The 15,743-nt window shown below is 35.0% G+C and overlaps 6 protein-coding genes across 6 annotated transcripts; 3 read left to right on the plus strand and 3 right to left on the minus strand.

The window, feature by feature from the left end:
- The first annotated feature begins 482 nt into the window (after window positions 1-482).
- LOAG_02835 (60S ribosomal protein L23a) lies at window positions 483-1,439 on the plus strand. Its single transcript, XM_003138372.2, has 4 exons — window positions 483-557; window positions 662-744; window positions 840-1,091; window positions 1,273-1,439. The coding sequence occupies exons 1-4, from the start codon at window positions 500-502 to the stop codon at window positions 1,372-1,374; spliced, it is 495 nt and encodes a 164-aa protein (XP_003138420.1). The 5' UTR covers window positions 483-499; the 3' UTR covers window positions 1,375-1,439.
- Window positions 1,440-1,970: 531 nt separating this feature from the next.
- On the plus strand, window positions 1,971-2,939 carry LOAG_02836 (gem-associated protein 7). Its single transcript, XM_003138373.2, has 2 exons — window positions 1,971-2,109; window positions 2,353-2,939. Exons 1-2 carry the CDS (start codon window positions 1,981-1,983, stop codon window positions 2,551-2,553), a joined length of 330 nt encoding a protein of 109 aa, XP_003138421.2. The 5' UTR covers window positions 1,971-1,980; the 3' UTR covers window positions 2,554-2,939.
- LOAG_02837 (platelet-activating factor acetylhydrolase) lies at window positions 2,686-5,939 on the minus strand (the record flags this gene model as incomplete). The annotated part of the gene is made up of 8 exons (XM_003138374.2): window positions 2,686-3,277; window positions 3,508-3,677; window positions 3,759-3,854; window positions 4,054-4,188; window positions 4,590-4,716; window positions 4,888-5,043; window positions 5,348-5,469; window positions 5,763-5,939. The coding sequence occupies 8 exons, from the start codon at window positions 5,937-5,939 to the stop codon at window positions 3,034-3,036; spliced, it is 1,227 nt and encodes a 408-aa protein (XP_003138422.1). The 3' UTR covers window positions 2,686-3,033.
- A 546-nt stretch (window positions 5,940-6,485) lies between these two features.
- On the plus strand, window positions 6,486-10,255 carry LOAG_02838 (hypothetical protein; the record flags this gene model as incomplete). Its single annotated transcript, XM_020446144.1, has 12 exons — window positions 6,486-6,596; window positions 6,934-7,008; window positions 7,234-7,312; window positions 7,458-7,527; window positions 7,608-7,690; window positions 7,911-7,972; window positions 8,155-8,303; window positions 8,637-8,831; window positions 8,970-9,194; window positions 9,267-9,438; window positions 9,764-9,891; window positions 10,165-10,255. 12 exons carry the CDS (start codon window positions 6,486-6,488, stop codon window positions 10,253-10,255), a joined length of 1,440 nt encoding a protein of 479 aa, XP_020303476.1.
- Window positions 10,256-10,472: 217 nt separating this feature from the next.
- Window positions 10,473-13,085, minus strand: LOAG_02839 (hypothetical protein; the record flags this gene model as incomplete). Its single annotated transcript, XM_003138376.1, has 8 exons — window positions 10,473-10,593; window positions 10,802-10,900; window positions 11,230-11,369; window positions 11,463-11,589; window positions 11,672-11,909; window positions 12,130-12,361; window positions 12,801-12,898; window positions 12,971-13,085. The coding sequence occupies 8 exons, from the start codon at window positions 13,083-13,085 to the stop codon at window positions 10,473-10,475; spliced, it is 1,170 nt and encodes a 389-aa protein (XP_003138424.1).
- A 270-nt stretch (window positions 13,086-13,355) lies between these two features.
- On the minus strand, window positions 13,356-15,703 carry LOAG_02840 (hypothetical protein). The gene is made up of 6 exons (XM_020446145.1): window positions 15,363-15,703; window positions 14,984-15,120; window positions 14,606-14,804; window positions 14,307-14,390; window positions 13,961-14,126; window positions 13,356-13,844 (listed from the first exon to the last, which is right to left on the minus strand). Exons 1-6 carry the CDS (start codon window positions 15,522-15,524, stop codon window positions 13,645-13,647), a joined length of 948 nt encoding a protein of 315 aa, XP_020303477.1. The 5' UTR covers window positions 15,525-15,703; the 3' UTR covers window positions 13,356-13,644.
- Window positions 15,704-15,743: the final 40 nt, after the last annotated feature.

Consider the following 15,743-nt stretch of genomic DNA (forward strand, 5'->3'; position numbering starts at 1 on the left):
CTCATATTACCAAGATTACTCACATCTACATCCGGCTTATGCAGCATTTTGTTTTTATTACATTATGTTTCATATTTCGAATTGATCCCTTTCTTGATGTAGGTTTATGCATGCATCTCCCCTTTCATTTGTGAATAATTCAGATTTATTAAATTTGCTCAAAACATGTCTCATTTTTACAAATACTTGCTAGAATTTGATACTTCTTTTACCATTAACTTATTATGTACGAGCAATGGTATGAATTGTCCATTTGAAAGTAAACTATAAAACTTATGAAGTATGCACTTTGCTTTGAATTGCTTCAATAAGCAGCGAAAAATATTTGTGTAAATTGTTTTGTTAGTTATACCTGTGGCGGAGGAAGTATCACTGTCATGCAACTATCGTTAAAGTTTTTCAAATTCTAGAGATTAGGTGAATATTTAGGACTTTGAATGTGATCTCAGGATTCATCTAATTTAAGACGCTGAAGGAATTTATTCAGGTCACAAATAAAATGGCTCCGAAGCAGGTTTCGAAAAAAGGCGATGTTGGAACAGATAAAGGAGAAAAAGGTACGTTTTGTCTTACTTTTTGCTTTATTTTACGTTATAAGCGTTTCTGTCGAACTGTCGCTTAATCTCGCTGCTTTTTTCGTGCTTTTCACTTGGATTTCCAGGGATTGGTAGACCAAAAGCAGCGAAGGCTTTGGATGCAAAGAAAAAGGTTGTCAAAGGACAATTCAAGGTCCATAAGAAAGGGGTGCGTTTTTTGAACAGTTTTTCTTGTATTTGGAGTTAATGCATCATTTCATTTGAACCAGGAATCATATTTTGCTAATTTTTTTGGTGCTTCAGGTTAGAACATCTGTACATTTTCATAGACCACGTACACTGACTTTACCACGGTCGCCTCGCTATCCGCGAAAATCTGTTCCTAGACGTGAAAAACTTGATGCATATGCCATCATTAAACATCCATTGACAACGGAGTCAGCAATGAAGAAAATCGAAGATACAAACACTCTGGTTTTCATTGTTGATATCAAATCGAATAAGCCACAGATACGACTCGCTGTCAAAAAACTTTACAATATCGATGTGCAAAAGGTACATCTTGTTTACAAGAGTGCTTTGTCGTAGATTCTTATCAACTTTTAATTCATACCAGAATTTTCTGATATTTTTTGCTGTAACTCTCTGATTAGAATGTTTTTTCCCGTATGCTGTATTATTGTTAAAATTTCCGGGCAGTATATAAAAATATTACTAATATGAAGTTTGATTGTAGGTGAATACTTTGGTGACGCCAAATCACGAGAAGAAGGCATACGTACGTTTGGCACCTGACTATGACGCACTAGATGTTGCAAATAAAATTGGCATTATTTGAAGTGTTTTACTGCCTTGTCATGCAGCCCATATTGTTTTTTATATATGAATAAATAAAATAAATTATGTGTTGTTTATGGTTATGTGGAGTTCACCTTCAAGTTTATCACTTGCTTCATTCAATCACTGTTCAGTTCACCCGGTCAGGCAAGAATGAGTGATAACTTGCTCGGGGACGGGAAATATTGGGTCTATGCAGTTTAGCTGCCGAACGATTGTGGTGGCTTCAAAATTTGTTGTGTATGATATGAGGGTGCGATTTAAGCAGCAGGACATGCCAACATGGTAGAGTCAATCGCATTAAACGCTTTTATGAAATATTTGGAATTAGACAAATACGGATTTGGATAACCATATGCAGCGGTTCTCAGCTCTGCGCAATTAGCCCCTGTTATTTTACCACCCAGTCTCGAATTGGAATGCCGGATGATAAGGTTCTAATCCGTTGTTAAGGTATAATTTTCTAATCGCATCAGTGAAGGCTCCTGCTTTGCAGGTGTTTGGTTGCTGGTTACTTGCATGTCGCCTCGAGCTGGGTTTGTGGGAAAGAAGCGTTTTTGAAGAATTATTTATAAAAAACTGATTTTTCCAGAAATAATCGATTTCCATGATGAAAGAAACGAAAGATTCGGCTTATGGTGAGTCCGTTGAGCAAGTTGAAACTTTGGAACAAGAACAAAGGACGGAATTGAGGGAACGTTTCCTGAGAATGATGTCTTTTCTGGGAGGCAAACAGGTTTGCTTTTTCATTTTAAAAAGAGTACAAATGCATTTGCTGCATTAGGCTGAAGAACAGCATTTATGTGTACGGCTGTTCACTTTAAAAAATGAAGAGGCGCTACCGTTACCTAATTTAAATAGCGCTCTAGTCTTATGCAACAGAAGTAAGTTTGGTAAAGTTTTGATGCTTAAGAAGGGTCCATTGCCCATGAATGGATTAAACCATGGTCTAAACAAATTATTTTGAGCATTACTTTAGGTAGAGCTCGACATGCACGAACGTACTCAAGTGGTTGGTAAATTTGGTGCAGTGAAAGCAGACCTAACGCATTACATCGTTGACGCACTGATTACACCGATCGGTGTGATCAATCATGCCATCTTGAGAATGAATGATACAATCATTATCTCAACCAGTGATCTAAATGAACTTTCAAATTTCAAAATTCCGATTCAGTAAATAGTTCACAAAAAAAGATTTATTCATGTTTTTAGAACAATGTTAGAAAATACATATGCTGTGGGTAAATATAACATAGTTATCCTGAGCAAGCATGCATACATTCTTTGAACAACGTGGATGAGAATAGTTGATTTCTGTCGGATAAACTGTCTACAATTGGACTAGACAATAGACTGAGTAGAACACTTTGAAATTAGTGTAAGAGAAGTAAAGATACAAAAAGAACTAAATAATAGTTGTTTCAAAGAAGATGTAGATCATCGCTTAATGAGTTTTAAGTATTATTTCAGGTAGCGCTAAGCCTGATTTCACATTTCTGCATCCTCCCTCGAGGATATTGCGAACTTTTTCGCCCATAACCAGTACCTATCAAGGAAGCAAGTAAGAAGTGGCATTTAAATAGGTGAAGTATTCGGAAATTAAGCAGCTGTTGCAAGTCCCTCCTCCAAAAGAGAAGATGGCGACAACGTGATGCATTTATGCGGATATTAAAAATGTTTGCGAGGCAAATTTTGTTCCTACTGTGACGATCTTTTCATATGTCAACAAGTTAAAAGCAGAATGAGAATCTTCGTAATAAGATTTCAAAAAATGCGCAGTTAATTCAACTATTGCTTCGGCACACTGCACCGGATCGCATAAATTTTGTATGCCTAACCAGCGGCAGAGCATTCCCGGAATCAAAAGAGGAAGATCTGTGAAACAGTGATGCAAGGCCTCACTGAAATTCAGAACTGTTTCAACCTCTTATCAAAAACAGTATTTCGTTTCCAGTGCTTATAATTGAAGTACTGATTATAAAAATGTTTAATTAGAAAGTTATTATTCTGAAAATGTTATAAAATAATGTAACTTCCATATGCGCCACTGCAAAATTTTCATATTACTTTAATTTCCCTTCGAAAATTCCTAAAGAACTGAAGCATGTTTCAGAATTTTTTTCAGACGTACTTGAATGTAAGTAAAACGCTGCGCTTCGAGTTTTCGATAACTTGCAACATATCTTTTACGTTTTCTTCCCATTGGAAGTTTTCGGCATTCATAAACAAAACAGGTTGTTGAACACGTGTAAACAATTCCCTTTCAATGGGAAACATCCATCCGTCGAGTATAACGGCAGCCTAAAAATGCAGAATTAGATGTATTTCATTAGGCTTCATTAAAAGTGAGAAAATTTTTGCGAAACTGAAAGATTAACCGACAGAAAAATAAGCAGGAAAAGCTGCTGCTGCTGCGACAGCTGTTGCACCACCAAACGAATGACCAGCAATAAATATCCTGCACATGTCTATGCGACCCTATAAACCATTCCAAAAATTTTAGAAAATCAGTGAACCTATATATTTTTCCGAAAATTTCAACATTGACCAAAAGTAGAAAGAAAATCTTTAAGGAATACTGATTTGCATGAATAACACTGAGCTGAAATTTTCAATAAATTGTTCTGCGAACAAATTCAAATAAAATTAATGCATAAATTTATAACAACGAAACAACCTTGAACTGTGACCATGCGAAATCCTTCCCCAACAATAATTTTTTCCCAGTTAGTCGGTCCGAATTATACTGTCCTAAATTTAACTCCTCGAGTACACGTAACGTTTTGACACATTCCGCTATTCGTTTGTGAAGCTGAAAGAACTAGGTTGTTTTACTTTAAAATTATTACTTCATCATAGAATTAAGAATACTTCATTATAAATTACTACTTTGGTTACTTGTCAGTCAACTGCTAAAAGAGAAGTAAATCTTGCTAAACTTTTTTCCCTGGCAAAATGCCCTACAAACGGTGTTTAACGAAAGAAACTGGCAGATTTTTGTGTTCAGAATCGGATCATTCTAATCGGTATTTCGATGTTAACTATAAAAAGCATTTTTATTCAATCATTCATATCGATTTTGTTCCTCGATTATCTGCTTCTTCCTTCTTGTACATTTCTGACGTTTATGAAAAAAACCGAAAACTTGGTTCAAATCACTTTCACTAATTCCATTTTAATTATTTTCAATTAATAAGACGAAAACCCACACACCTGCCCATTTCGTAGCTGAAATTCATCGTCGGTTGGCATAAGTTTACGAATTTTCACTGGTACTTCTATTCTCTCTCCTGTCTTTTTATCAATTTCAAATTTATATGTCCAACAAGCTGAACAGTCTCTGGAATCAAATGATTTTTAAGACTGTAATTTTAAAAAACTTAATGTGGAGAGAACGGTCCATGTTACAAGCTTTTCGAGTTGTAAAGCTATAGTATCATACTTCACCTACTCTTGCGATGATAAAATAGGTCCGTATCACTTTATTATTTCCACGGAAAACATAAATTACCTGTGCTCAACAGCTGCTACAACATAACCATGACTTGCCAGTGATGAGCAATAAATTGAGTAAAAGTGACGACATCCTGAAAGACCATGAGAAAATATCAAAACTGGATAGTTAGCTACGGTGTTATTTAAGGCAAGATGCCAACGCGCGGGAATCCTGCAATTAACACAATAAAAATAAAAAGCATGTTTGTTGATAATTGCTTCAAAAGTTAGAATGAGCGACTCAAAGAAACATCTGTCCTATTCAGTTCCTCTAGCGATATCTCTAGCATCTTAGTGCTCCAGGTTTTCCTTCAAACTACTTTTTCTCCATGTTCATCAATTATTTTATTAAATCTGATGGAGAAAACAGCATTATGGGAAATAGGTTCTCCAGTTATTCCATATCTTCTTTCGTTCTATTACAAAGCTGTCCTAAAAACACTATGCGATTTATTCATATTACTTGCTTAGCATACCTTTTCTCTCCAATAAACCATCTGTGCATGAAACGCATCCAGAGAGAAGATGAATTCCGAAAGTCTGCTAAACCATCGATGTATTCCTCCCTTGGAAGCCATAAAGGGTGCTGTGATTGCTCCTGAAAGAAAAAAATTTGCACGCCTACTCTTTGTAATTGTACATAATTCGGTAATATAATGATACTGTTTGCAGTAAGAATTGAATTATACTCCTATTTCTTTTACTTACTTAATTAATTATTACCGGATGTTTGCATCGTTTATTTCAGCTTACCTTCTAGGTGTTTGTTAAGCATCATATTAATAAATGTTCCATGTAATCTGATCTCAACGACATTTCTTTTCCTTCTCAACTCCACTTGACGTAATGACATTAAAAAAGTTCCATGTAAATGACTTAAAAATTACGAACATCTGATGTGAGTGCGCTATCGGATGGATAGTAGATTGTCGACAGAATACCAACATCATCGTCATTCTCACTATCGCTGAGCATAATTTCGGCGCATCCAACTTCAAATCTTCCGCTTCCAAGACGAGGTAGTACAGTGACATCTTTTTGCACTGACTTTGACATCGAAATGCCCATCACACTGAAGCGATGATTCGTGCTGTTGCAATCTCAACTTATCCACATTAATATCAGAAATCTGATTGCTTAGGCACTTTGCTTTAGAGCTCATATCGAATCTGAGACATTCCTATGATCGGTCTTTAACTATTTACAGCGAGCAACTTTCTCATCATTGTAAAATATTTCATCAATAATTGATCCCATGAAAGGACGAAGAACATAATGTGTTCTCTGACAAGTTTATATTATATTAACTTCTAAGTAAAAGATAAATTAGAAATGTGGATGGAATTGAATATTCATTGAAAACAAGTAAACAAGTGAACTTAAACGCATAATATTATATAAACAAAGCGCAAAATAGATAATTATACATATGGGACAGAGGGAATAAAATGATATAGTAAATATTCCTATCATTGTTAAATCATCAGGATTTATGTTCAGATAGAACTATAGGAATTAGGTTAATTATCCAACCAACCAGCCGATCAATAGATCGATAAAACTTGTTAGCATTCAAGAAAGTAGCAGAGAAACCAGTAATAGCCAGAAACAGAGATGTCAGGTAGGACGTGCTGTTCTATATATGTGAGCGTATGGCAACTGAATGTGGACGCGGACGTGTGGCATCTGAACGTGGATGAGCGTGTAGCATCTGGATGTGGACGGGTGCGTGCGGCACAGTACAAATTGTTGACACTCACATAAACGCTTCATTTTTTATTGTCTGTCATTTGCTGAGTGGAAGGTTCTGTGGATAAGTTGTCGGGAAGGGAAACGAGACTGTCATCGATGAAAAACGATAATGGTAACGAGGTAGGATCTTCTATTTTGGCTGACGGGGAAATGTACCCACGAAGAAATGGGTATTTAACTGCGTGAGGTATGTTCGGTGGAGTGCTGCGCTCTGAGCGTACTCCACTGAGAAGTTCAGTTGATGGTTGTACTGCTTGGAGATCTCCTGGTGAAAATCTTTTCTACGAAGAATATAAAATGAATGTTTTAGCTTGAGAATTCGAGAAAGAAAGTCAAACGTATGGATGTTGATTTGGCGAGTGGGAAAAAGGAAGAAAGTACTGAGGCAATGTCCTGTTGACCTTTGATTTTTTTGTTGACAGTACAGGAAGCGGAAAATTGATGAATGTCGCTACAAACAGAAGTTGAAGGAGTCATTTTTGCTCTCTGAACTTCAAGGGATCTTTTGTACCCTAAAATCAGTCATTTCATTCAGTTTTAAAACATTGCCAAAGAATAGCAATTCATCTCATTTTCAAAGATTTTCATCATTTTTACAGCTTTTCTGCAGGAAAAAGGAACAGCGGAAAAGAATGCTACTCTTCCGTCTAACTTAAAGCAAGTGCAAACACGTTCCACCAATCCATCTCGTACGTCGTCCAATCGTATTTATATGTCAAAATATCATCACACATTATTCCACACTTTTTATAAAATTTAAAAAATTCCCAAATTTGCCCTTTTTATGTGTTTAAATAGAAAGCTCATTTCATTGAATTCATTCAACACTTTTAGTGTTTGCGAACGTGAAAATTGTTAACGAAGCTTCTTCGGAAAAGAAAAATGAAAGACTCGCTCATCAAAAGTATTCAAATTTTAACAATTTATTTGGATTAAAATTCAGGAAATAGTTTCTAGCGATGATTATGCTACTGTAATTTGCAGAACATCAAACGGACCAAACAGAAGTGTGCTGAAAGCGCTAACTTCACCCGGTGGTCGATCTCCCGAAGTTCCTAATATGCCAAGTAACTTAATGTTTCAGTTCTTCATAATATTTACGAATGTTTTTTACAAAGTGCTTCCGGAAAACGGGTGGTTCTTTAAATTTTGAAACGTCATGTTATAGATAACTATGTTCAGCTACTAGCTAAATGTCACCACCATAAACTAACGTTACTAGGGAAAAACGTGACAACAAAATGATAGAATATGGCTGACCATAAATTTGTCAACTTTTTTTTACAGTCTGTAAAACAGCAACAAAATCTAAGTCAGAGAGTCACGTATCCAGAGCTGATATGGTGACAGTAAGTTGTGCTGGTTTATTAGTACTTTTAATGAATTTTAAAATTTAGAGGAAAGTGATGCCAGTCTACAATTTGAAGTCAATTATTTTAAATTAGAACCCACAAGTTTAAAGATTTTTTAGTATTAAAATTTTCGAATAAGTTATGTGTCATGAAATTGAGTTTTGAGATTTTTATTCTAGGTTACAATTAAATCGACCGTATCATCATTCAAACCACTGAAGTTAGTAATGAAGAAAACAACAAGTGTACGTGTGCTGAAGAACTATTTGCAGTCACGACTTGGTGGCGCTCATCAAATAATTCTCACTCATAACGATAAGGAATTAAAGTGGGTTTACTGTTCGAAAATCTTTCCTCCTTAAAACTATAGTATATACAGTCATATTGTGGTTTTTTTTTTTGGGGGGGGGGGGGGAGGGGGAAATAACTTCTATGTGGATATAAACGATGCATTCTTAATTTATAAAATATTCGGATCCTTCTATCTATTCTCCTATATCTTTTTAATCATTGCTTAAATCCGGTGCAACGCTACTAATCCGTAATCTTTTTCGGTTATCATTTCTTTCGGAATAAAAGCAACAATTCCTATAATTTTCGAGTTCAGTATACGAATATTTTAGTTCGGTTAAGACTTTGAAAACGATTTTAGTTTTTTCAGGAATGAAGGCGGTTCTTTGACATCAATTGGTATTACCTCGGGCAGTGTATTGTGGTTGTTAGTAAAACCAATTGCTGGTAATAATGATCGTGAAGAGTTTGCATCGTTAATTCGAATGTCTCAGTCACTAGCTAATCTACGAAATTTAATTCGTTCTTTACCATCTATCGGCAGCTGTGAACCAAACTTTTCTGGGCAATTCTTATTTTCGATTACTTTCTTTTTTTACTTAATTCAATTTTTGCTAATTTTTAGTATGTAATTGTTCTTTAAAAATGAGGACGATCAGCATTCATTACCTGAATTGTTTTAACCGTATTCCCGATGATACAGGTCTGCTGAATATGTTGAAATCACACCCTGCGAATATAAGGAAGCGGAGCATGAGCAAATGCGAGAAAAAATGAAATTATTGATACAACGAAGAGAAAAAGTTCGACGGAATAGCGCAAAAAATTTGTCGGAAAATGTGGGGCAAAAAATCCAAGAAATGTCCGGAAAAGAAGTAACCACCGATGTGCTCGCACAGTCACCATCATCATTCCATAGTTCTTGCGTGTAAGCCTTTTGAACACGTATCACTTCTTTGTAACAACATGTGATATCTTGGAGCACAAGATCAGTTTTCAGTACATGGAGATCCTCTAAGTCGCCATCTGTTTCAACACCAAGAGGTACTGCTGACGTTATAAAACAGAAGGAATTAGCAACATATTTCGACCCACCGGAAACAATCAAACAAAGGAAATTTGAAATGGAGGAATTGTTTGACGTTCCATCAAACGACAGCGAATTACTTAGAGTAAATGTTATTCTAACACAGATAAGAAGTAATAATTCTACTGTGTGGATTTTAGTGGCCATATTTAGGCATAAAACTAGTTCCTTCTTCAAGTCTAACTTTTATATGACGATATAATTACATCAACAAAAGATTGCACCGGGTGATTGCTATCACTCTGTATCACTAACTAGGATTAATTTCTGGAATTTGCTGTAGTTTCAATTCAAAATTATTCTCGCTTAGCTGAGTGTTCAGAAACAAAATAAGAAACAGAGCAGAGAATCATAGATAATAACTAATAACGACCTGTATATTGCTATGAAAATATAAAAGTCTGTCTCAGATAAAGGATGAAATAAAAAATAAACGTTGTGGTCTATGTCGAATAAAATTACAAATAGCTGATAGAGAAATACAATGCATATGTGGGCATGTATTTTGCAGTAAGCATCGTAATCCACAGATACATAGGTATTGGATTTTATTTTGAATTTGTACCACGTTTTATGTGTCTCTCTACTAATACTGATAGAAATTCTCCGAAGCCAAAATACTGTGACGCTTTTTCTCCTTGCTCTCGATAATAATTGGATTAGTCAAAAAGCATCTACATGAGTTCGCCATATTCCTATGTTTGGGCGGAGGTCTCATCCTTTTTTTGCAAGCTTTTGTTCATCCATCAGCTCCTAATTTAAAAGTTTTCATTTCTTAATTTAGCTGTTAGCATTTCATGCAGTATTTTAGGTGCAGTATCGATTTAAAATCAGTCGACCGAGTACATGTTAGAACGGCACCACCAAAATCAGTGCGAGACGTCCCAAAATCAAAAATGTAGGTTGCTGTAAAATTGACTTGATGCTGAAATATATCGAAGGAAAAGAATTCTCTCCCCAAAAAACTGGTTATAAAATAACGCTGTTTTTATACCTCCATTATCATATGTACTGCGTTTGATAAAGCTTGCTATACTTGCGGCTATGCGCATGTTTGAAAAACTAATTTTATTTATAAAATTGATTTTCCTGTATAACATACTATTCTTCTGACGTCATTTACAATCTCTGATTAAGTTCTATAAGTAAGCGTCTCTCATAATCATGTATGTGTGCATGCAAACGTCGACCGTAAGAATTCTTTTCTTCTGGTCCTCTGATATTTCTTACCGGAACATATCTAAACATTTGTAGTTAAAAAAAAAAAAAAACAAAAGACAACACTTTCTATCACGTAGAAATCAGTCCTTTTCGTCTTTCGCTTTTTGCGCAAGGTGTCTACATCATACTTCAATTTTCAAATTCTTGAGTAGGATTTAAGCTCCAACCGTATTCATCTTTCGGAATCCAAAAACAAACGCTGTTTTCGCTAAGAAAAATAAACTTACTTCCTAAAAGCAAATTCCCAATCGCCACCAGATTCATATACACTGTATAGAATTGATGTGACCGCGAGCAAAGTCATACTTCTCGAACCTGATTTCCACCTGTAAATAATCTTATTGTAAACTACAAGATATGGACTTTACACTTAATTTTTCATTAAGAAAATGGTCGGCTATTGTGAGATAGTGAAATGTAAAGTGAGAAGGAATAATCGAAGCAAGTACAATTATTTTCATGTCAACAACCTAGAAGGGTTTATTTTGGCCGTTTCATAAAAATGCGGGATTTCTAGTGCATCGCTCTTGACTTAATTACAAAGTGTTAAAAATGGCCATGTGAATTTGGTAAAAGCTTTTTTCAAAAATCCATCGGTATTTGGTTTTTTCGAAATACCAAAAATAACGACCGCTCTTGAGAAAATATAACTAACTTGATATATCTATCGATAGGGAGTCGGCACACTTTGACTCCATCTTGCTTTGCAGCCAATAACGTTGCATGTGGGTGCAAACGATATTGCGCAACTCTATCTACTATGCCACCCAAAATATATACTTTTGAGCCTTCCACCTGCACATAAAAATAAATGCTTAGCTTTCAGTTCTTTATACTTTCGTGCTTATATCGTTTGAACTTCCTCTATATTTTAATTTTAAAACATACCTCCTCCAAATCAAATTCTGCATGGGGACTTAAATAAATTATTTCTTCGGGGGAAAAATGATTCAGATAACTGGATGATGAGATTGTGAGAGATACATTTTTTGGTGAATTAATCAATGATAAGTACCTGTAATCAAAGTAAAATTCATTTTCACGTATTTTCAGAAGCTTAAAAATATTTAGTATAAATCTTCATGGAAAAAAGTAACCTATCTCGTGCTTCCAAGATGTTTTCATTCCTCATATCAAAATTAAAAAAATAAAGGGGCCATGAGCGTCGCCGATCTCGGTTTTCACTTGCCAAATAGGAAAGCTGGATTAAAGTCTGAGACAGAGCCTGTGGTGAGAGTTCATTTAGAAATCGGCAGTCAACCAATAGTGCAGGCTTCGGATCCAGTTGAAGATTATGCAAATGATTCATTAACCTTCGTTGATTAGCAATACGCTCTGCAAATAATATACGGAAAACAGTGGAACACTTAAGAACATGGAGTTTTGGATACTATTAACGAATAAATTTAAACAAAAAAAGAGAGTTCCATCTTGATAAATGAATAATGCTTCTGAAATGGTCATAAGACTATATTGTGACGTCAGAAAACATACGATATAGAAACTGTTGGTTTAGGAACACATTTTATAGGAGATCGCCAGACTAATAACGTACTTCGTTGTGTAGCACCCACAAACATTGCAAATCCCGACATGGGTTCCGAAGTCTCATACTTTTCAGGAACCTTCAGCTGATGTTTCGTCTCACATTTCAATTCCTTTAATTCTTTCTGACGACAAAATTTGATATGATTGAACCGTTGCTTCTGAGTTTCACACTGAAGTAACCTTTTCCAATCTGCATCTGACAAATGTTCGGGAAAATAATTGTAACAACGGGACAGCAACTGTAACGGACGAATTTACTTGTCATAAGTTTAAAAGAATATGTTTTTATTTTCAGTTTTCCAGTGGTTCATAAATGTTGAATCAGTGTTCAGATTTCCGACAAAATTGGGAATTACCAAACAAACACCAAAACATGTTTAAATTGGAAAGTATTTCAATTGGAAACAAAACTCATCAAATTCAATGAGCCAATATTCAACATAGGATCTATCGAAAGTTTGTGTTTACTAGCAAACTCCATTGACACTCTCTAAGATATCTAAAATTGTCTAGTAGTTGGAAAACATCTTTTTTCTTGAACTTATTATTGACAGATATCTGGAAAACTACTACAAATTAAGTTTTGCGAGATATATATAGGCGAATGTAAGAAGAATTAAATCTAAACAAGTAACAAAACAGAGAATAATAGATAAACTCCACTTCAGCGATACTAACCTCCACTTCAGTGATAATGCTTGAGAGTCGTTCTTGTTGCGATGCATTCAGTATTTGGATGAACTGTCGAGAAGGTAGAGATTTCAGCTTGCTTTCAGCTCAAATTTTCATCGAAAAATTAGCACCAATTAATCCTTAGATATTAAAATCTGCACACAATTTGAACTTACTCCATAACACGGGCCAACGTGCATCCATCCCCAATGTCTTCTGCAACTTCCATACAACTCTCCTGCAACCACTTCGAATAGCATCCCGATGAGACTCCAAAAACTTCATCCACATCTGTTTTTTATAAACATTATTACACTACTGCATGCATACATAACGAGCTGTACAGAGGGGCTTGTTAGTCTGCACAAACATATAATAATTCTAAAGAATCCAAAAGTGATGAGCAATTCCAATACGACCCAGTTTGTTCTCCCACTAGAAAAAAAACGTTATAAAAATAAATCCTCTTATCATATATTTCGGATACAAAAATTAAATATTGATGAAGATGAGAAATGTTCCAAATATAAATCTTTATTGTTAAAAAACCAAGCGAAATTACTGCATTCCACCTACATGGATTAAAATTAAAATCAAAGATGAGGAACAACTGATGTTTAGCCGGATGTAAAGCCTTTATATCACATTCATTTTATTTTATTACATACGTTCATGAAAATAAACATAAAAAAGTTTGCTGAAAGTCTTTTTGTTACAAACAGGAAAGGATTAATCTTGCTACTTGAAATGCCAATTATAATTTCATCCAATACTGATTCCAAAGTTAATGCAAAGTAAAATAGCTTTATTTTATGAAATCAATTTAAAAAATGCTATATCTTCTCCAAAATCAATTCTTTTTGGTTTCCTCTTCTACTTCATCCTTTACAATTTCCAGCTGAGCTCGAAATTCCGGTATTCTCATAATCTTTTCAATTACATTTAGACGTACAATGAGGTTTTTCGGTAAATCTTCTTTGTTTCGTATCAACACACCACCTTTCAATGTTTTCCGAGATTCCGCTCTCAGTAAAGTCTTCTTAGCATTACCTTAAAAAATTTCGTAATTTCATTACGGATTCTATCAAAAATAGTTTTATAAAAAATAAATGAAATAAAAGGTACGCAAAAGTTATCAAATAAAACTAATGAAATTTATCGCTCGCCTGCAACGAATTTCCGGGCAAAGCCAGGATGAATACCAAAAAGAACTGAAATATTGGCGGCATCATATGGTGCTCTGATATCAATCATCCTTTCAGCACCACTTGCTATTACAACGCCATTACCACCTTTCGCAGACATTAACAGCTGTCGACCATTTGTTAACACCTGGAATTACTGGAACTGGTTTAAAATTTACGATTCAGATATTTTTAAAAAAATTATAAGCACTAATCGAATGTGAAAAAAGAAGTATAATGTTCAGCTTCCATGCACAAATCATTGATAAAAAACTATTCTCCAGCACGTATTCCAAAATCCACATATATCAGTAACTAAGAGGAATACCTCTCGTCTTTGACTGCTGTCTTTCAAAGCATCGGCATAGGTGATCTCGAATGTTATACCATCATTAATACAAAGTTGAATAATCTGGAACAACATTATACTGTTTTATCATTTTTCACATTATAGGCGCTACAGTTTGAAAAACGCATTTATCATCATTTGGACTACTGTGACAGATTCAAATGTGATGGTATTCGACTAATTTCCATAACCTTGCCTCTTCAGCAAAAATGAAACATAGATCAAACTTTATCCAGGTAAAACGGCATAAAACGGCTAAAAAAGTCTGAAAATGGTACCTTGCTTTTATTGAGCCAACCAACAGATGTTGATGCCTGCTCATAAGTAATGATATCGACGAAATCACCCTTCTTGCTTAGCGTCTGAAGGATCTGATCATCTGATGGACGTACGGCAATCAAATCATATTTTTTCAGCTGAGGATGATGCATTAGTAAATGAACCTCTGTGCTGTTTGATACGGTAGTAGTCAGACGACTGAAAATTTGAGGTGAATTAGGATGGTAACTCAACTAATTCGCTGCTAAATCATTTCATCATAATTTCATGTACCGTCTTCCTAACAGATCATGGGAATTATAAATTGTGATTGTAAATCTCAGCCATCATATTAAATACAGAGTTACATTTAATTGTAAAGATATTTACTGATGCACCTGAAAATCCTGAGACGTTTCCCATTTGCTTCAAGCATACTGGTATCCAATTCGGAACAATCAATATTAATTGGATCCGGTATAACATTTCGCTCCTTGCCACCTTTCTTCTTTTTCTTGTACGGTGGCTCACCATCCTAAAACGGATAAAAATAAATTCTACTGTCTAAAGAAGTTTGAAAAAAATGGGAAGTAGCAAAAATAACCAACATACGATTCATTTAAATGTCTGCACCTAATTCGTAAGAACTCTCAAATAGATAAGAATCTCGATTATCTGTATCAAAACAATTTCTAAAGCTTTATCTCTCTATCTCTAATGTGGCAGTGAGTGGTGGCTCTTTACTCCTTCTTACACAAAGAAAAAAATCAAACTTACATCTTCCCGCATCATCTGTCCTATATCAGTATTAACTACGACACAGTCGTAACCCATCCGTACTGCTCGACGTACCATTGCCATGGTTTCATCCATATTACCCGTATGCCTAATATTCATTTCAGCAAACTGGAAGTGATCATCCACAAATGACAAAGACATTCCTACAACAATTACAATTCTATTACACTTTACATCTCACTGATGTCAAAACAGAGGACACCAAATATCCAAGTCTGAAACGCCTGTCTCTGTAACCAATGGAACTATTGAAACTATTAGAAAGAAAAGTACAATAAGCAAACCTTCAAAACCGAACTATTAGCAATTAAGGAAGGAGCAAGTACTACGAAAACAAAAAAACAAAAAAACAAAAAAAAA

The sequence above is a fragment of the Loa loa genome (assembly GCF_000183805.2).
Source record: "Loa loa unplaced genomic scaffold supercont3.11, whole genome shotgun sequence".
Taxonomy (NCBI): domain Eukaryota; kingdom Metazoa; phylum Nematoda; class Chromadorea; order Rhabditida; family Onchocercidae; genus Loa; species Loa loa.